We start from the raw sequence: 21,250 nt of genomic DNA, 5'->3' as shown, positions 1-21,250 counted from the left end.
CCTTCCAATATGTCGGTTGTTGAGTTCACAGAGTACTTTGGGTGAGAGAGGATAATTGCAATATGTTCTCCAGCTCCCCATGTCGAGCAAGAGATGCCTCGATTCAAGTTTTACTGAATGTTTTCACCCTAACAGGACTTGGGGTCCATCATTCTGTTTTACCCTATCTTCATGTCCTCTAGGAATCAGTGACAGATGCTTCTTTTTCTGGACATTTGATGGGGACTAGGGAGCATTTCTATTGTACTTGTATATGCAATATTAGAATATCTGCCTCACTTTGATTCTATCGGGAAACAAAACAAATGAATACTCCAAAGTATCTATCCCTTAGTGACTGACCTGTACAGTGTCTGGAGTAAAGAGCAGTGGTGGAGGGGAGGGCAGGGCAAAGGAGAGGACGGGGGCAATAGTAGGCCCGAACAGTGTGGGGCATTCTGGCATTCTAAGGTACAGGCTGATTGCATAGTCTTGTCTCAATAAAACCAGCAAGATGATTGTGAGGGTTCTCTGTGGGAAGGTGAGGTAGCAGAGTATCCCTGTAATAAGTTGCAGGAGGTAAAAACATTTCTTTGTTATTGCATTGCCTTGTGGTTCCAGTGAAAGGCCTTTGACCATGAATATTCCAGTTTTTTTTATTATCACTGAAGATAACTTTGTTTGGGTCACAGGCATGGTGGCTAGCTTATGTGTGTTTGTGTTGCATTGTCTTTGCAGGGTTGGGGGGGGGGGAGAGGTGATCATTATTTCTGTTTTGGTCGGATTTAGTTTGAGATGGTGGTTTGTCATCCAGGTGTATGTCAGTGAGGCATTTGTTGAGGGTGTTTGGGTCTTGGATTGAAGTTATCTTGAAGGTGACCTAGGTATTATCTGCATAGTTGTAGTCGTTCAGTCCATGGGTATGAATGAGTTTCGTTAGGGGGATATGTAGATGTTGAAGAGGAGTGGAGAGAGGCAAGATCCTTGTGGAACGCCACAGGTAGTGTTTTTGGTGTTAGATGTAAGTGGCAATACAGGTTCATCCCTGTTCCTCTAAAACCATCAAGGACCACGTCGATACCCTCGCTCTAGCCCTTGCCGAATTCTGTGACCACTCCTTTGCCTCAGGAACCTTCCCCTCCCCTCAGAAGCACTCCTTTGTGCACCCTCCTATCAAGAAACCGACAGCTTGTCCTCCTTGTCTGGCTAACGATCCCGCAATTTCCATTACTCCTTTTCTGGGCAAACTCCTGGAAAAGCTGGCCATCTCTCAGCTTAATCTACAGTCCAATTCTGTTGGCTGTATCCACGACCACCAGTCTGGCTTCAGAGCTGCCAGAAGCACGGAAACTGCTCTCCTGAACATCGGTGAAGATCTGCTCTCCAACCTTGACTCTAACATTCCCTCTGTCCTCATCCTTCTCGATCTCTCTTCTGCCTTCGACACGGTCAACCATACCATCCTGCTCAACCATCTCTGTGATAACCTGGGCATTACCGATCAGGCTCTGACATGGCTGACCTCTTTCCTCACTGATCGACCCTCCCAGGTCCAACCTGGGTCTTCCTATCATCTATCTCCCTCTCTACCTGTGGGGTTCACCAGTGGTCTAACCTCTCGCCCTGGCTTTTCAACCAATACCTGGCAACTCTTGCCCACTGCATTGCCTTTTTCTGCTCAGATTTCCAGTCCTATGCTGACGCAACTCATTTTCAGGCTGCCCTCAGCTACCTCCTCTCCTCCTCTCATTGCCTAACTGCCATTCAAGATTGGTGTGCCGCCAACGATCTTTGTCTGAATGCCAGTAAAACGGAGATCCTCCTTATTGGCACACCTTCACCATCCTTTCCCCTCACTCTCTGGCCAGCCTCCCTTGGCCATCCTCCTACCCCCACCTGTGAGGCTAAGAAGCTCAGGGTCATCTTTGACTCCACACTTTCCTTCACCGCCCACCTCTATGATGTCTCTAAAAAGTCAAACTTCCTACTGCACCTCCTCAGAGGTACTCTTCCTTTCCTTCCCCCAGAAGCTCACTGTCTCCCAAGCTCTGGTTCTCTCTAGGTTGGGCTATTGTTACAGCCTCTTTCTAAATCTACCCGCCTCTGCTCTCTGCCCTCTGCAACTAATCCAGAACAGGACTGAGCGACTTGTCCTTGGCCTCAAGCCCTGGGATCTTATTTCTGCTGCTCTGAAATCTAATCTCTCCATTGGCTCACAGTGGATGCAAGGATTAAATTCAAAACCCTCTGCATTGTCCACAGGCTTTCTGGGCCTGGCTCCAAAATACCTTCAGCTATCCCTGCGCAAATACCTCCCTTCTCGAGCTCTTCGCTCCTCTACCTCTAACTCCCTCGGGGTCAGTCGTTTTTCAAAGAAACAAGCTGGGGGTAGATCTGTCTTCAGCTGGGGCCTCCCTCTGGAACAGCCTCCCTGCCACTCTGAAACTTGAGGAGAACCATCTCCGGTTCCGGAAGCTCCTCAAGACCTTCCTCCTTGCTTCGGCTTTCTTCCCCTCTCTCGCACCGTGCACCTGGCCTACCCTGTGTCTTCTGGGTCCAGGTACCTGCTCACCCTGCCATCCTCCCACATGGCCTCAGGGCCACCCCCTGCACTGGCGTCTGTATCTGTACCCATACAGTCCCCCCCGGTTTCTTCCTGCACTTATCAGACATTCCCTGTCTGCTGCCCTCACTCGGCACTTGCCCTAGCTGGCTGCACTACCATGATTTGTTGTCTTTATCATTTATTTATTTATTATTATTTATCTGTTTTTCTCCTCTCCTCCACATTTTCCACTCCCCCTCACCCCCCATGCACTTGCGCCTTCTCAATGTCACTGGGCCTAGTAAGATTGTTGGTTTTGTTCTCCCCTATTCCCCTCCCTTCATTGGTCGTGCTCTGAAACACTTGTGTACGAGCGTGATATAAATAAAATATCAATATCAATACGTGTGTTCTTTCAATTTGGTTGGCGAGGCAAGATTTCAGCGATTGTAGAGCAGAATACTTTATGCTGAATTCCTCCAGTCTCTGGATTAGTGATGTATCAATGTGCTTAATGTGGCCGATATGTCTTGTAATATGAGGGGTGATCGGATGTTTTCTGCGTTTATTTTTCAGTTGTCCCATATGGACATGAGCTGATTCCGTTCCTATAATGGGTCTGAAGCCGAGTTGGAACGATTCCGGTTGTTTGATATGATATGGCATTTATGATATGGCATTTATAACGCGCCTATACACAAGTGTTTCAAGGCGTGATGACGCAAGGGGGGGGACAAAGGGAGGACAGACAACGAACCTACTAGGCCAGGTGTCATTCAGATCGCGCGTACATGGGAAGGGGGGAAATAGGAAGTGTGAGGGGGAAGGGAGAGGGGAAAGTCCAGTACATGGAAAAGTAGAATAAATAAGATAAATAAAATGGCCAGCTGGTGGCAAGTGCAAGGAAGTGCAGACATAAGTGCTGGTAGGGGGACTGTAGGGATACAGAAAAACGGTCCCCAGGTGCAGGGGTTGCCACGGAGGCAGTGCAGGTCAGCAATTGATGGGGCCTGGGCCAGAGATCAGAAAGGGTGGCCAGGTAACCAGTGCAGTTACAGTCAGGGATTCAGCAGGGTAGAGGGGGGAGAGAAAGCAGAAGCAAAGAGTAAGGTTTTGAGGTGCTTCCGGAACCAGCAATGGTTTCGGTAGTATGTTGTGGATGTGGTTCTCAAGTAGTTTCACTGGTTAGGGTATGTTTGATACAGGTCTGTAGTTGGTGGGGTTTTCTGTATTTCCTATTTCATTTCATAGAAGGGGTTTGATATATGCTGATTTTTACATTCAGGTACTACTCCTGTGCTTAGGGATAGGTTCATTAGTATCCGGAAATAAGATGCTTTCGCTCTGCGGTTGAGGATTTTTTTGTAGATGCTTAGTGGGCACCGGTCATTGGGGGATCTGGTGAGGTTGGGGTCTTTTAATAGTTTGTTTAAAGTTTCTTTGTTTCTAGGTTCAAAACGGTCAAGTATTGTGATTGGTGGAGCTCTGGTTTCTGGTGGTTGCAGAGTTGTTTTTTGTAGGGTAACTTGCATTGATGGTCTGTTGAATTGCTTCTATTTTTGTTCTTAGATGGTTTGGGATGTTGTCACATAGTGATGGTCATGGTATGACTCATTTGTTGCACAAGGTTGGGTTTTTGATTTCCTTGATGATTTTGAATAGTTCTTTTTTAGGGTTTGTTGCCTATTGTACTCTTGTAGTGTAGCATGCTTTTTTTGCTTTCAGGACTACTGATTTGTAGATTTGGATCTGTTGTCGTTTGGTCCGATTGGTTGTAATGATTTCTCCATTGTTTTTCCAGTTTGTGGTTTGTTTTTTTGAGTTTCCTCAGTTCTTCTGTGAACCATCTTGCTGCTGTCTTCTTTGCAGTGGCATTGAAGAGTTTAGCAGGTGCTACTTGGTTTAGGACCTCTGTGTCCAGGCGTCAGGTTTTTCTACTAGAGTCTGGAGTCATTCTGTTTAGCTGGGTGGTGTTTGGTTTGGTGTATTCCATTAGCTCTGCTAACGTTTCTAGGTCAAGAATTTTCCAGTTTCTATTGTTAGTAGCAGGGAGTATTACGTTTGCGGGTATCATGTGGTTTGGGATTTCGACAGTGAATGGTGTCATATGGTGATCACTCCATATGATTGGTACCAGTGGGGCAGTGGTCGAGAGTCGTCCTCTGCATAAAACTGCGTCTATGGTGTGTCCGGCATTGTGGGTGGTTCCATTCACTATTTGTTTGAAGTGGAGGGTTTCCAGTAGGGCGCTTCACATCAAGTGTAGAGCAAATGTGTGTTATGTGGCTAGACTGCTTACGTTGGTGGCTCGAAGGTAGACATGTGTTTTGCATGTCATGGCATTTTTGTACTTTGCATCAAGGGTAAAAGCCAACATAAGTGTGATTACTTACTATCTTGGTGTATAGGCAGTCTAGATATACTTTCTGCAGCATGCCATTTTTTACTGGCTGGGGCTCCTTGTATGGTAATACTGGCATGTATTGGCCACACACAGCCAGCATGAAAATTTGTATATACTGGTATATCATGTGGGCATATCTGTGGGCATAGGCAGAATGACAATACATTGGAAAATGGACCTGTGCACTGTTGGTGACTTGCACAGAAAGTGCTATAAAATGCACCACTTTATTTTAAGCTTTTCTTAGGGGCCGAAACCCCTCCCTAGAACCTGTCTTGTTTGTTTCAGGTTCCCTCACTGCGCATGGTCTCTTCTGCATGTTACACACACACACATTTATGCCTCTCTAGCTCCAGAATTCACCGGCCGCCACTGTGCAGCACACGCCAACTCCCAGGAAGTGCTTTGGGAGCACCTTGTATTTACTGTATTTTGTAAGAAGTTACTTTTTTGTTATTTTAGTCCTGTTCAAGCTGACATGACTTTTATTGGCAGTCCTCCTGCCTTTCCAGGTTGGGGAGGGTCTCCTTTATCGTGCGTATTTGTAGGCATTCATGTTTTCTGCCCCCCAATCCACATTCCTGTCCGGGGCCATCTGTGCTGTGACAATGGAACCAATTGCGCCGACCTTCATCAAAAGAGGAGCCTGGCAGGACGTCTAGCTTGCTGATCCTGTCTAGGGTCAAGCAAGATATGTTTCATAAGTTGTCAGTGAGGGCCCTATTACGTCATGGGATTGACAGAGTACTTCTGCCACCGTCCAAGGTGTCCAGAGACGTTAGAATAGATTTAGCCAAATACAATTTTACCTATTGAGATTTCACCGAAATTATTTCACTGAAAATGGTAGGTAAAGTGGTATGTGTTGTGCATAATGTGTGGGGTAGGGGTATATGTTACGGTAATGAGGGGTGAGGGAGGGTGCGGGGGTCCCCCCCTGCATTATAAGAAAAACTGTAGAAAAAGTAAATTTTTCGGTGAAATGGATTCTGTGAAATCTTCATTAGGTAAAATATTTTTGATGAAATCACAGTCCAGAGCAGCCTGACGGTAACTGATGGTGAACGGTCCTGAACCCCATAGACCTTGCATGACTAAAACAATATAAAGGCAGGTCTTCCCCAGTGATTCTTGATCGACTGAGGTTGATCATACCTTTGTGGGATATTCAGTGTCCAAGATTATATGTATTTCTTTAACCGTCCCTATCCCCATTAGGTTTGCATTGACCGCAAAGTCCTGATTATTTTAGCGGTATCTGGGGCTGAGCCAGACTGGTGGTGGCTAGGTCAGTACTTCTGGAATGCCTGTTTGACCCAAGGAGTGGTAGTTGTTTACCAAAACATCTACAGCCTGACTTCATTCACTGTATTCATTTTCCATCTACTACTTTTGTTCTGAACTCCCTACCCGAGTGGCCTTTCTTAGTGCTACTCTCATCTGACTCTATCACAGCTTTTGGGACAGTAAAGACTCTGAGACCCATAGCTAGGGATTGGACTTCTAAAGTTAGCTAGATGGTGTTCTAAGATGCCTTATAAAAAGTAAGGCCTATGCATGTTTTTTGATGCTTTAACAGCTTTTCTCCCTACTTGAGTAGTTACAGTGGATGTGTGCTTACTTTGTGCCAATTTTAAGTTGGGTTCGCAAACGCAGATATATATATATATATATATGTTATTTTTTTAACTTCTTTTTAATTGTCTAAAGTGTAGCTTAGTGTGATGCTGCAATAAATGAAAGTGCCTTTGTTCTGATCTGTTTGCTGTCTTTTACTTGTCACATAGGTAAAGTGTTAACTGCAGAACAAAAGTGTCTACTCCCTTTTAAGTTTGGCCAGACTGCTTAGCCTTGTTACCTTATGGAGAGTGGTTACGTTTAACCCTGGTTGCAATAACCCTGTTGCCGCATGTTGGCTTAAAGTCTTAACCCAATTAAGGACTTTGCAAATCCCTCCTGACACTTCTGCTCTGCAAGTAGATTATAGTTATAAAATAAATATTCACCCATGAAAAGCAATTTTATTGGAAGATGGAGTTATCCACTCTTGCAACTTCTGCTTATTCCAGGGCAACCTCCATTATGTGCCCTTCTCTGGGATCCCTATCTTTGCATCTGGGACCCACTTGGGTTAGCTAGGGTGGCCGTTCCATAGAGCAACCCACCTACCAGAGTCTGGTGCGATCTCGGGGAATGTCCAGCTTCTTGCTGACCGCCGCCAGCAGCTCTTCATATGGGAGCTGCGTCTGCACCTGTAGGTTCACGGTGAATTTGAAGTGCACTTTGATAATGTAGCCATCTGGAACTTCTGTCTTCGTCTTCTGCTGTGTTGTGAGCGAAAATAGGGGTGTTATTTTAAACGCAACCATGAGCATTGCTTCAAAAATCTTAGTAGAGGCTGAATGGACATGAAGATGGAACACTAGAAAAGAACTCTTAAGAGAGGTAATGGGCTGAAAAGGGTAGGAGACTAAATGCCATATTTGACATTTTTGGCCAAAGACATTTGTAAAAATGCTCAGTGGCTTACTTTGCGCATTAAAAGGATTTGGGGTGAACCGCTGGTCACAATTTTGAATACTAGCAGCGTTTCCTCATTTCTTTGAGTTGGCCATAATAACACTAACATTTTTAAGTGCTAAAGGGTCAAAAGTCAGTTTGTAGTGTGCACTATATAAGAGTATTGTTATAGAAATGATTCCCTGAGAAGAGCTGAACTTTATATGGTATTTGGTATTTCACTTCCCTCCCTCACTGCATCAAGAAGTAGGTGAATAGGGGACACATACAAGTGTAGGATGTTTGTCCCTAGTTGAGGCATAGTACATACTGTTCCCTGCTCAGAGGCCCAAAAGTGCACATCTTTACCTCCACCATTCCTGCATTTTGCTGGTCCTTGGATGAAAGGGAACTTTTATCTGAAAGCAGAAAAAAACAAATTGGTGTGACTGAGTATTTCACTGTATCATCAATGGCAGATGTTAGGACAGACGTCAATTTTTAAATAAACTGATTGTTAGGGGGGCCAATTTGTGAGTACTGGATGTCAAAGCTCCCTACAGAAAAAGCAAGCTTCACCACACTGCCCACGAGCGTAATAGGCTAGATGTAGAAGATGAAGGCACGCCCCTGAACGCTCACACCAGAGAGAATACAACCCGCTAGGGAAGATAGGCCCAAGTTGATCTTTTAAGGATAACGAGTTTTAATCTTGCACAAAGATGAGAGCAACAGCAAAGAACTCTGTTGCGAAGAACTTTCTTCTGGAAAAGGGTACAAGCAGAGGCTTAAGAGGAGACACATAGTCATTGTGACGCAATACATACAGTAAAAACCTGCTCAGCTGGTTGGTGTGAGCCTATGCAGGATGCACCTGCTCAATAATGGATGCCAAGTCATTAGTTACAACCCACTCTGTCCATCTTCGATCACGTGGGTGCTGCGAGATCATCTTCTCATCGACGAAGGTCAAAGAACAAACTAACTACACTCCTAACACAATGCTACTTCGTTATTCTGTGCACCTGGCACGCTTTAAGACTGGCACAAAGGAGTTTCTTGGGCACTCAGACCTCCACACACACATTTCACTCACTCCCCTTTGCACCATCCGGCGCCAAGGTCTCCACCCTCAGTTTGAACTATAATTTATCCCTCCCAGCACCTCCCAATACAAATCATAGGACTGTAGCTCAAAGACGTGCATTCTCTGTTCTCTTTGAACATTCAGGACTTGTTCATTAGGGTTAGTGGTCGAATGTCACCTGGTGCCATGAGATTCAGGGATCTTGGTGCTTAGTCAGTTATATGGGCTATAACTCGTGTTTCGCCTGGGGGTGGGACAGGTCAGACTTTTGCAAGTGAGAGATAACATGCACACCAGGCGCTGGTCTGTGATCGCGGCCTTGTAGGGCACATTCCTTTCAGATAGAAAAATATCTTTGCAACGCTGTTGGAATAATGAATGAACTTTAAGGCGGTTGGGGGAGTGGGTTGTCCTCAAGTTTCCCTCCTCTTGCAATTAGGGCCTAGTGAATGAAATGCTGCAAACGCAGTGCAGGCCTTGTCTCCCAACTATAGTTACTAACATCTAGGCAAAATGCACTAACATCTATACAAAATGGCAGTCTTGCTCGTGGTTTTGGCTACACTATGTGAATTACGTATATTGGGGTGGGGTCCTACCACTGTCCCTCCTCCACCATGGTCCATCATAGTGCTTTGAATACAGCTCGCCTTACTCTAAATCGCTTAGGGGGTGGAACATCGCCCCCTTCCCAACATTCCCCCCTTTCATTACTTAAACAGTAACAAACTTCTTAATGCCCCTTTGCTCATACTGTCTCGTCTCTTTGCTTCCATGTATGGCTGTGTTCCCTTTATTGGCATCCAAGTTCTGCATACTGACTGCAAACTCTCCCCCGTACGCGCATATTTCTCAGGTGAGCAAGTCATATAGCTACATCCCCCATCCCCCGCCAGGTCTACCCAAACCTCTGCATGGTTCTCTAGATCCGGGGGGATTAATGGTAGTGTGGTATAGGAGGTAAACTCCATTTCCATATGGGATGGGAGCATTTCATACTTGGGGCCATTTTGTGGGTTATCAGTCTGTGCTTCACTATCTTTTGTCTCGCGAGATGCTTTTGCAACCCCAATTCATTCCATCATTCTTGCGGTATTGGGTGCTGCATTGGCACAACATCAGAGGCCGAGTTGGCAGGTGCAGAAGATTACTAGGGTGAACACAATAAAGGGCATCAACATCTTCAAGATTGCACTGAACCTTGACAGGGCCCAGTTAAATGCCAAGGTGAAGCAGTCACTCTCCTGTACTCCTCCCTCCTGTACTCCTCCCTCCTTCATGCGAACACCCAGGTCATGGATGGCTGCAATGATGTGAGATAACATGTTCTCTGCATCTTCTGAAGGCACAAATGTGTGACATAAATCGCCAAAAATGTGGCAAACCCTGCCTTCGATTGCTGTTAGCATGTCCAGCACGTAGCGGTTTTGCATCGTCATAAGTCTCAATGCATGAAACTCAACCCTGTCTGTGTAATGTCTGTGTAATGTGTGTAATTCACGTAATGGAACAGTAGGGTGGGGCAATGTGCCCTGTAACGTCCTTAGTGTCATCCCTGTACTGAAACTTTGGGTTGACATGTGGTGCAATGTGCAACCATTTCTGTGATGCTCTCCTGGATGTTTGGTATAAACCAGTCTGTATATCTGCTGCGATGTGCTGCTTCAAACTGTGGGATGGATAGAGAAATTGTTCAAACGCTACTGCTAGCAGCTCCTGGGCATTACTGTCTTCCCGAAGCTCTCTTGTCTCTACAATAGATCTGTTGGGGATTGCTTGCATCCCCTTTGTAGCCACACTTCCTTCTCCCTGTTGCATTTACTGTTGCATTTACGATCATTGTGTGACTAGACTAATGGGTAACATGTGGGACCCTATTGCTCATTACCAGTGTGATATTGTACATTTCTAATTAATACACGGGTTAGGATGTCTATATACGTCAAGATGTGGTCCCATAGACAAAAGGAAGACATTATGTGATGACCAGGTGTTGCAAATTGTATACAGGGTGTGATATGATGTCATATTGGTTATACTGATTGTACTATTTACCAAAGTGATCTTGAGATATGCGAGGCAATGATTTTTTTTACATCCTTATCCTTAACAGGTTGTCTGAAAACAGAGCATGTGATGCATAATATTCAATATGACATCTTGATCCCACATTTATTGAATTGTATATATGCCTTGTTACTAACATGTCATCATGAGACTGGTATATAATTGTGACCATGATTGATTTAAGTGGCATTGTTATAAGTTGAAACAACTATGTGTGGTTAATTTGAGAACGGATACCTGATTTTGGAATTGCCATCATGCATTGTGTAACACTTATTTATCCATATTGCCTGAGATTAGATACCTTTTCAGCATTAGTTAAGGATGCCTACACATATTGTTGGTTAATTTTGTTTTCTGGACACAAATAGAAATGCATTTATAAGGCAGGTTAACAGGCTTCTTTGTGGACATAATTGCTGTAGGGATATCAAATAGCGCCCAGAGGTGACGTAACGTGGCATGTTGTGTGATGTCATTGACGTTGCGCAATGACGTCTGAAATGCGACGCTGCGAGGGCTTTAAACACTGTAAAACCCAGCTCCACAGAGGTGAGATGGACGCGAGAAGAATAAGACTTCTAAGTTGAGGTAAAAATCTATTATTGAGGGAAAGGGGACTTACATAGCCTTTTTCTAATCTAGTTAAACGGCTGCAGAGATTCTCTCACCCAATTTCTGGCATCTATAGTTCAGGTCATAATAAACTGTTGGGATTATAGCTTTCTCCCTCTGGTTAAGAAGATTAAAGACTGATGAATGAAGAAATTAATCCTTGCTATTGAGGCACTGGTGGTCCTAAAGATTTACCGGTTTAACAGAAGTGAACATCTGTTTCCATAGAGTGATTAGGGCATGCCTCTCCTTTCTATGAAGGTACGGATGACACCCTTTGGTTTATCTGTAGGCCATTGGTTCAGGGTTGCAATACCAACTATCCCCAAAAAGCTTTTCCGACAACTTTTAAGTTTTGTGAAAGGTAAGAAAATGGGTTTGATCCTACACTTTCAGAGTTGGGTTGAACCATTATAACATCAAAGGAGTTTTATTAAGGAAGGTATTTTCCTTACAGACATTCAACTTTGTGGGTTTTATCAATCGCAAGTGCAAGAATAAGCAACAATCGGAGTTGCTCCAACAGTCTGATGTTATTACCCAACAGACCTGTTCAGGTATATTATTTAATATCATACTTGACTGTCGTTGTGGTGGAAAGGATTTAGGCTGGGTCAGTAATACGACCATGTAAGCCCATAAATTGATATGTTTTTAATTGTGTAGCCACCTTTACAGGGATTCTGTGGAATAACACGAGAGACAACTAGAGTTATGCTTTTCCACCTTCAAGCAACACACTATCTACCAGAGGTCGAAGTGGGCGGGAGCGGTCGGGAGCGGTGCTCCTATACTTTTATTTTTCAGTTTCACCATTCCTATACTTTTATTTTAAAAAGAAACCGTTCCAGAACGGTTTAGTTTTAAAATAAAAGTGTAGGAAGAAGTTGAAGCTTGCACTTCAGTGCACTGCACATTCCCTTAAATAATAGTTGCGTTTCTTTGGGGGTTTGGACTGTGTGTGGGAGGGGTGCAGCAATGGGGTTTGTGGGGAGTGGGGCAGACCGACCGGGAACATAGCTCCACTACTTCTTTTCGTACACTTTGACCACTGCTATCTACACATTTTCGCCCCTGAGGAATGTCCCGCTATTTACAGCTATAAAGGACAGAAACGTATACAAGTCGGGCCTATATAAACCTAGTGTAATAGTAGGGGTATTTGAACCATCACTGTGTAGGATCAAGGTATGAATACTTGATTTGGTTTTCACCTTTTGTTTGTAGATTACTTTATTGAATTAACATGATTTGTGTGTACATGTTTTTAATGCTTTTGATATGAACCAGCTGAGGGTTAGACTTGCGTTTCGATGAAATAATAATAAAATTGAGGTATTTTAATAAGGAACTTATTTCTTTACCACATTGTTATCTCCCTATATTTTTTTTGAGGGTGATAACAGAAGTTCTTGTTTGTTAATAAGGTTACACATGCTTTTACGTATCGACAGTGATCTTCCTTTTGTTTGATTACATACACTGAATTCCCATTTAGTAGGAGGGTTCAATACCACATATTGGGTAAGCCCTTGTGTGAATACTACTACCCTTGGGATGCTCTCAATGCTTCGATGAGCGTTATGAGTTCTGCCGCCTATGCAGAATAATTCATAGGCAATCTTTTCATAACCACTGTCTTGTATTCATCTTCTTCAAGCTGTACCACCGCTGCTCCTGTATTTGCCCATCCTCCTGATCAATTGTGGATGACCCATCAATGAACAGTACCTCACCCTCCGTCAATGCGCAATATTTCACTTTGGGGATGTCATCCTCCTCCCCCTAATATTTGGTGCAGACATGCACTGTTCTTCGACAGGGGGCATAACTGTTAGGAAGATGGTGGAATTCACTGTTTTGCATCTAACCAAATTAATGTTGGGCTTTGAAATAATAATCCTGTACGCTGTATCTCTGTGTGGTCAGGGTGGATTTTGACCTTTCCAGGATGGAAAATAGTGTTCCACATACAACGTAACCGAGCACCCCACTACAATAGTAGAGCTTTTTCCATTGCAAATTCAGCAGCTGCTAAAGCTTGTTCGCACGCAAACTGCCCTTGCATCACTGAATACAGTTTGCCGCTGTAACAGGACAATGGCTTATGGCCCATAGTGCTCTTTGTCAACACTGCGGTAATGAGCTGGCCATCTGAATGTGAGAATACCATTCCTGTGTGCTGAACTAATGACTTCTTTTAGACTGTCAAACTGTTTGATCATATCTGCAGACAACTGTCACTTATGATAATTTTTGTGTGTGCTTCCTTATGGGCCTGCAGAAGTGGTCTCGTGTATGCCACATGACTAAGATCCATTCCCAACAGGAGTTGCACAGCCCCAAACACCTCTGCATTTCTTTAACTGAGGTGGGTCTGGTGGTGGTGCATAATGATGCTACCCTATCAGGAAGTATTCTTTTACCATTCGCTGATATGAACTGCCCCAGATGGAGCCCATCCCGTTGGCAGTATTACAACTTAGTCTTGTCGTCCTTGTACCCCTTATGGGCTAGCAATTGTAGGAGTATAATGGAATCCCTTTGGCAATGCTGCTCACTGTCACTACACACCAGCAGATCGTCCACGTACTGAATAATCGTGCTGGGTACCTGGATGTTCCCTAAATCAGCATGCAGTATTCTGTTAAAGATGCTCAGGCTCTCACAGTACCCCTGAGGTAACCAAGTATGTTAAAAATGCATCTGGCCCTGTGTAAATGTTGTGATCCTAGACTCAGGATGGAGTGGAAGCGAGAAGAATGTTTTTTTCAAGTCAACTACAGTGAAGTATGTGGCTTCTTTGGGGATACTGCATACAATTGTCACAGGATTAGGAATGACTGGAAATGTGTTGTGTACCACATCACTGAGGAGGCGTTATTCCTGGATCATTCTCCGATTGCTCCCTGTTGATTTCTTGACTGGGTATATCGCGGTGCTAGATGGAGACCTAGATGGCACGATAATCCACGGGCCCAGTAAGGCCTGTATTGTATTTCGGATACCCTCCTCTGCCTCCCTTGAAAACAGATATTGTTTTACCTTGGGTAACACTGCACCTGGCTTCAGTTTTATATCCACATGGGTCACGTCTTTCAGTAGTCCCACATAGTGTGGATTTGTAGTCCACAAATGAGGCAGGTGTTGCAAGTCTTCGTTAAGAAATAGAGGTGGAGGTAGTACTGCAATCAGGGGGCACTGTGCCCTTCGGTAGTTTACATTTTTTGTCACAGGGGATACAAATATATAAAATCTCTAATATTATCTCTCCATTTTTGTCATTGTTCTCAAACAGCTCATCATTCATCACTTCCTTTAAATGTACTGTTGGATCTACACAGAGCACTGTGCACCACTCACACCCATTCTTATCTATTCCTAGCACAACACCCTTCTTGTCAGAGACGTAAAAACCCTGTAAGATAGCAACAATATTACTCCCGTAACCATCTCAGGTGACACAAATGCATGAAAGATGAAATCTGTGGGCACTTGCCAACACTGTTTAGTGATCTGAGGCACCGCCTCAACCAACACAGTAATACCATAAATGAACATGTCCGGGTCTACAGGAGTCCCGCAAACCACCACCTCCCTTGTCATTGTGTGTATTATCAGCATTTCCCTTATTGCGCACATCCCAGGTGTGGAGCAAACTAGAACGTGACCTGTAAATGATACTGTCATATCTAACTTGCTGAGCAGGTCCCTGGCCAGCAAATTGACTGGGAATATAGTAAGGGAGCCCACACTCGCCACCCCACACCTTTATGTCCAGCTGCTCAGTGTATGGAACTGTGGAAATAGCACCAGAGAAACCCTGCATGTCAAGATATTTGCCTAATAATGGGAAATTCCCTTCCATGATACACTATTTCATTGCACCCGAGTCCACCATACGTATGTACTGTTTGTTTCTCATCTCCGCCCCCATCAAGGGTTCTTCTTCAGGGTGGATGGTTGTTGACAAGACCGGACACGCAAGTGCTCTGTGTGCTGTTCTAATCAGGATATGTATTCGTTCCGGGGAACGAAAAGGGGTTACCCCATCACTGTTGCTCCTCCAAAGGGCGTAGTAGCCCAGCTTGGTACCCTATTGACTGGGGTAACACCGCCCTGCTGCTGCTGCTGCTTGGCGGGTGCCGCACTTGCGTGTCTGCTGCTGGTCATATGTTTGGTGTTGCCCCTGTAAATACCCTTGATTCTGATATGCTTGACCCTGTTGCCGATACCCTGGCCCTTGAGGTCCTTGGCCCTCTTGGCCCTGCTGCTGCGACACATAATTATACGCTATTGCAGACCTGCTCCTGCATTCCCTTGCAAAATGCCCCCACCTCAAACAATTCCAACATTGTGATGGTCCAAACCCACCCCCTCTTGCTGCTCTGACTCCCACTCTTCCTTGCTGCGGTCCTCCTTGCTGCCACTGTGGGCTGGGCTACTGTTGCCCCCTGCCCCACTGTCCCTCCCACCTCTACTGGCATCAACACAGGTGGCTGTACAACAACTTTGGCCAATTTCTTTTCTACCAGTTACGCTTCCTCCATTTGGCACCTTTGGGCTGTTTCCCTATCCCACTCCTTGATTCTTTTGCAATGGTGCACTATTATACACCATCTCGGGCCATCCCTTTGCTTCTATACCCACAATCCCATCTAACGCTTTCTGCGCTTCCTTTGGCAAGCCCCTCTTTACAATGCAATAGAAAAATGGTACTGAACGATCCCACAGTTGCTTGAAATTTCTATTTGTTTAAATCATTTCCGTTTAGGAAACATGAACATACATTCATGAGTACAAGAAGCGAACATAGATTTGATCAAACAAAATTGCTTATTTGAATAAATCACATGAACTAGACTGCTGGAATTAATTCAAACCTGAAATCCTAAGTAAATCTCTTAAAGTAGATTAAGGGAGTTGTAAATCCAAAACATGCACTTTTTTTTCCGACATGAAAAGAAATATATTGTATGTACATGAACTAAAGATTGCCTATGTTATGTTATGTTACTTGGCATTTATATAGCGCCTTATGTATCATTGGTATGATCTCAAAGCGCCGGTAGGTTGAACGCGCTCGGGAACCGTAGTTCAAGTCAGTAGTTAGTAGTCAGTAGTAGTAGTCAAGCTAGCTGTGTTCTAGTTGAGTGGTGGTGTATGGGCGAGTAACTATAAAGTATAAATGTCATTTTAGATTATCAACAACATTTATCAGCAAGATTAATGCACCTCAAGAATTAAATTATAAAAAGGAGGTAGAAACTATACATAACATGACTATACTGCAACAATTACATTCACAAAATAGCTTATTTATATTTAAAAAAGAAAATAAAAATCCGAGAAAACGGGCATACATTTGCTAATATGAACATAAAAAACGAGCAGTATGAATCCACCAACATCAGAGTATTGGAGAAGTGTATACATCCTAAAGGCTTCAATTAATGGAATTCAGTAACCGGGCTCAAATATTACCAAATGGTTCCAAATCGATGACTATACAGACAAGTCACTCGTGACTCGTGTTGGCATGCCATATCATCTAGTCATACCGTGTAAGTGGGGCTAGTATACTTTCATATCTACCATCAAGGTAGCGACTATCCGTCTATGCATATGTTTATCCAGTTTTGTACAACCAAAGAAATCATGAACTATAGCAAAACATTTCTTTTGAGGTAGTACCATACATGCTGAATGAATACTTTTCTTCTGAAAAGCGCAATAAAACCTTATAATCTCACAGTATATGAACAATGTCAATATGTGCCGTAGCAAAGATCATTATCTAACTTCCCAGCAGCTTTGTTTTAACAGGGACCGGTGCCATTCATGCATCATTTTAAATTGACCAAGCCTACTTCTAGTTTCCCTTGTACCATCAATATGACTCGAGGCAATCCTTGACCATTTGGTATCAGAGTACTTGGTGCTTAATTTTGCTTCCCAGCTATTCCTGATATGTGAAGTCTTACTGGAGTACAGATCCTCCATCTTAACAGAATACAACCTAGATATTAGGCCCTTATGACCACTGCGCAATTGTGGAAGATTGAACACTATACTTCAAGGCATGGATTGACCACCTAACACAGGTTTTCAGTTGCCTATACTTCCACAAATTAAAAGTACTAAGTACCATTATAGCTTTATAGACCTGCAGCGATGGCCGTACTGGGCGTTATGGGCCCTGAAGACCAAGTTAATGAGGTCTGAGGGACCATAACGCTCGGTATGGCCCGAGCTGCAGGTCTATAAAGCTATTCAAACACATTCTTTGTTTAATTAAAGTACAATAAATGAGACATGTTCAATTGAAGTGTAAACAATTGCAAAATGGTTAATAAATGTTGCAGACATTTACCATTTTGCAATTTTTTGTACTTCAATTAACCATGTCGTCTTGTTGTTTACAGGGTGGTGGAAGGTGATTGGGTGGGAGGAGTAAGCTATTAAATAGAAATCAGGTGTGGGTGTGTCTGCCCAGTAGTTCACTTAAGATAAATTCATTTTTTTTTCTCTTCCCCCAACACAAACTTACTTTTCCAATTACTGCACACTTCAACACACTAACAAAACAATCCCAAACAAACACAACATGTATATTTACTTAGCATCTAATTAACTTATATTTCTCTCCTCTGCTTTTCCATTAGCCGTCCCATAATAAGGTGCAGGAAACAACCAAATCTCGTGAAAAAGTGAGGGCAAGGTTCCCCCTCATTTCATTGCGCTGAACAATCACACATGCCAAGTTTCCTTTCAAATATGCCGCTCTTCCTCCTCTGCAATTTGACACTTGTTTAAACGCTTTCCTGGCGAAGGGAAAGCAGAAAGCGGTTCTTCCGCCTTGCTCGGTTGCACACGTCTTGCAATGTGTCATTCGGAACGGATGGTTAACTCTTTACGTTCCGACATTACACTGAGACCAGCGTAGCAACTTTCCAGGCTTACGTGGGCGCCGGCAGCTGGAACAGGTAAGTAATTAATACACTACTTGCGGGTTGTATTCTATCTGCAGGCTATACCAATTCGTATAGTCTGCAGATTGACCAATAAGGATTGTGAAACACCCATTAGGGTGTTCTAATATTCCTAAAGGTCTTTAAGAGGCAAAAGAGACATCTTGGAAACCATTACTTAGTTTATAAATGACTTTTTGAATCCAAGATTCCCATCCCAAAGTTTTCCCAATTCTGAATTTGATTATTCCATACTGAGGCCTCTGGATGAATAGGAGGGTTTGAGTTTTCCGGAACAGAAAAAGCATTATTCTCTAAAATGGGTGAGTTTTCCAAATAAAATTATTGTACACAGATTTAGAAGGTGTGGCTCAATATAAACCAATAGGGGTCATTTATCCCAGTTGGAAAAAATGGACTACCTGATATAATCGTGTGGGCAATACTTCACATTTGTCCTAATTTATTTTAATACCTGAAAAGAGGGAATATCATTAATTAACTTTATAATCCGAAGAATGGATAGTGCTGGCTCAGGCCCTAAGTCGAGAATCATCTGCATAAAGAGAACCTATGACCACCCAAGCAATTGAATGAGTGCCCTGTACATTCCCATCCATATTTGTGGTTATAGATGGTTCCAGTGCCAATAGGAATAATAGGGTTATAAAGGCCTAGTATATCTACCAATTAGAAATGGATCCGACCTAAAGCCTCCACAACTAACCCTGGCTGAAGGCTGACCATGTTAAAGCTTTATCTATGAACTCGGGGCTTCACCCAAATCTGTAAAGAACTTGAAATGGGTAACTCTGCTCCAACCTGCCAAATCTTTTTTTTAGTATTCAAAGACAGGGCAAGTTTAGAGTCTAAAACAAGTGCCACAACAAGTGTAAAGGAGTTCTAAAATTATCTCTAGCATAGTGACCTGGGACAAAACCAACTTGAGATAATTTTCGCTAACCTGCTGGCAAGATGCTGGCAAGAACCTTGGCAAATAACTTAACATCTGTATTTATCAAAGGGTCATATTTTAAGGATCCTCACCTGGTTTCGGTGTAACTGTAATTGGAGCTAGATTAAATTCTAGCCTGTTTTCTTGTTTGGCTTCAGTTTCACTAAAAACTTTGACTGAAAGTGTTATAATTAGAGCATCAGAAATGTTATAGCATTCTGAAGGGAGACCATGTTGTCCCAGAGCTTTCCCTGTGTCCACAGAGTGAGAGCATCTCTAAATTCAGACCGTAATTAGCTGTTCTAACATGTCTTTGTATTCCTTACTAATTGTTTGTATATTTACCCTATAAAGAAAAGAATGTGGATTACCTTCCTCATCTTGGAAATGGCTTCGAAGTATATAAGAAATTATAAAACCGAGTGCATCCACAACCACTACAGGTGAGGTAGTAGCCGTATTCTCTCGTCGCACCATTAAGGGGACACTTCGCAATCTTGCTGTTTTACTTTATTCACAAACAAACAATTAGACTTTTTCCCATGTTCATAATGTTGCTGTTTTAAGGAAAAAAGAGAAGACTGTCATTTTAGAGAAAATACAATTAAGTTCATATTAAGCCTTGGTAAGCGTATCCAATATAATAGCATTATTATTTTGTAAATATTGCTGTGTTAACCTTCTTTTCTAAATTATAGTTTTGCATATTTATCTTGCCTCTTTTTATTCACTGTATTCTGAAGCATAATTCCAATAAAAGCCTTAACGGCCACCCACGTGAAGAACTGAACCAGTATTCAATTCTTAGTATTCTTTAAGGGAATCCAGACAATGCTTGGTCTCTGTAGGACTCCTAAAATTACCTATATCCATTTCCCAACTTATGCATTGAAGCAAATCAATATTCTGGCAATGCTTATAAGATTAGGAGCATGATCTGTGACACTGCCTACCAGTGTTTCACAAGAGGCAATATGCGATGGAAAACATTGTGACATATTTTAAAAAAATCAATGCGGGGGAAATAGCCATGCACACAAGACATACAGGTGTAATCTCTACTTTTAGGATGCATTAGTCTCTAAAGTTTGATGAACCCATTATTTCTTAAGATTCCTTCAAAATATCCCTGTCTCTACTATTTGATAAAAAAATAGGTTTACTAGATTTTCTAAAATTGGATCTAGGAAAATGTTCCAATCCTCTTATAGTACTGTTGAATTACAGCCTAATTCAAAATAGTCTACTTGGATAAGAAAAAACTCAGCTTTATTATCAATCTGCAGTAGATGTATCCAAGCACCAGCGATTTATCGCCAATATATAATCTAATGAATGCACACCTTCCCTCTTTATCGTTCCATAGTTTACTAATCCTACATAGCATTTGCTTTTTTATTTTCAATCAGGATGGCCACACCACAGTTCTTCTCATTGGATCTGCAGTTATGAAAGACCCTACCAATCAAATCTCTTCTTTTGCTAAATGGATCTCTTGCAGTAGCGCCACATTATGATGATATTATTTTAATTATTGCAGTATTTTCTTTTATTAAAATGATTCATCACATTTATGTGAAGGGGGAGAACATTGAGTTATGGCATTATTTATGCTGGGAGAAGGTTTCTTCAAGGAAGGATGGTCCAGCTATAAAAGGTGATATGACAAAAATAGAAACAACTGAAGTATCACACGAAAACGTAACCCAAAAGAAGTTATACGCCAAATCAGGGAACATGGAAGCAAAAAATAAAACAAATCCGAGCTAAATATACAGAGAAATTATGAAAAAAAAGATGTATATTCATTCTGTAGATTGATGTGAAATATTGGCGATCTAAATATGGGGAAACACACCGAAATATAAATGTGTGCAACAGTTACATTGTTTACCCTTCCTACTAGGAAACTTTACAGATAAGGACAACAAAAGGTGCTACTAACTTCCAACTGCGGGGGTAGGAAACCAAACCCAAAGGATCCTACACCGACTGACATGAATATTGAAATCTAAAAAAGCAGAGGAAAGATGTAATCATTATAAAAACTCAATTGAATTATGAAACAAGTGAACAGTGGACACAGTTCAGCCATTCGTGCATTTTTCTTTCTGGAGATTTAATGGGC

At 42.7% G+C, this 21,250-nt stretch overlaps 1 protein-coding gene across 4 annotated transcripts in view; it reads right to left on the bottom strand.

The window, feature by feature from the left end:
• NCF2 (neutrophil cytosolic factor 2) overlaps positions 1 to 21,250 on the bottom strand; it is a 232,909-nt gene that overhangs the window by 33,910 nt on the left and 177,749 nt on the right. For 3 of the 4 annotated variants that reach the window (XM_069641395.1, XM_069641397.1, XM_069641398.1), the window contains 2 exons: positions 7,797 to 7,846; positions 7,098 to 7,252 (listed from right to left, as the gene is read on the bottom strand). In XM_069641395.1, the coding sequence (XP_069497496.1) occupies positions 7,098 to 7,252; positions 7,797 to 7,846 (205 nt within the window). The remainder of the gene's footprint in view (positions 1 to 7,097; positions 7,253 to 7,796; positions 7,847 to 21,250) is intronic. The other variant, XM_069641396.1, reaches the window with a different exon arrangement.

Source organism: Ambystoma mexicanum, chromosome 1q, assembly GCF_040938575.1.
Source record: "Ambystoma mexicanum isolate Mex_15411 chromosome 1q, UKY_AmexF1_1, whole genome shotgun sequence".
Classification (NCBI taxonomy): Eukaryota; Metazoa; Chordata; class Amphibia; order Caudata; family Ambystomatidae; genus Ambystoma; species Ambystoma mexicanum.
Note: the sequence above shows the minus strand (reverse complement) of the source record. Positions and strands in the feature narration are given on the sequence as shown.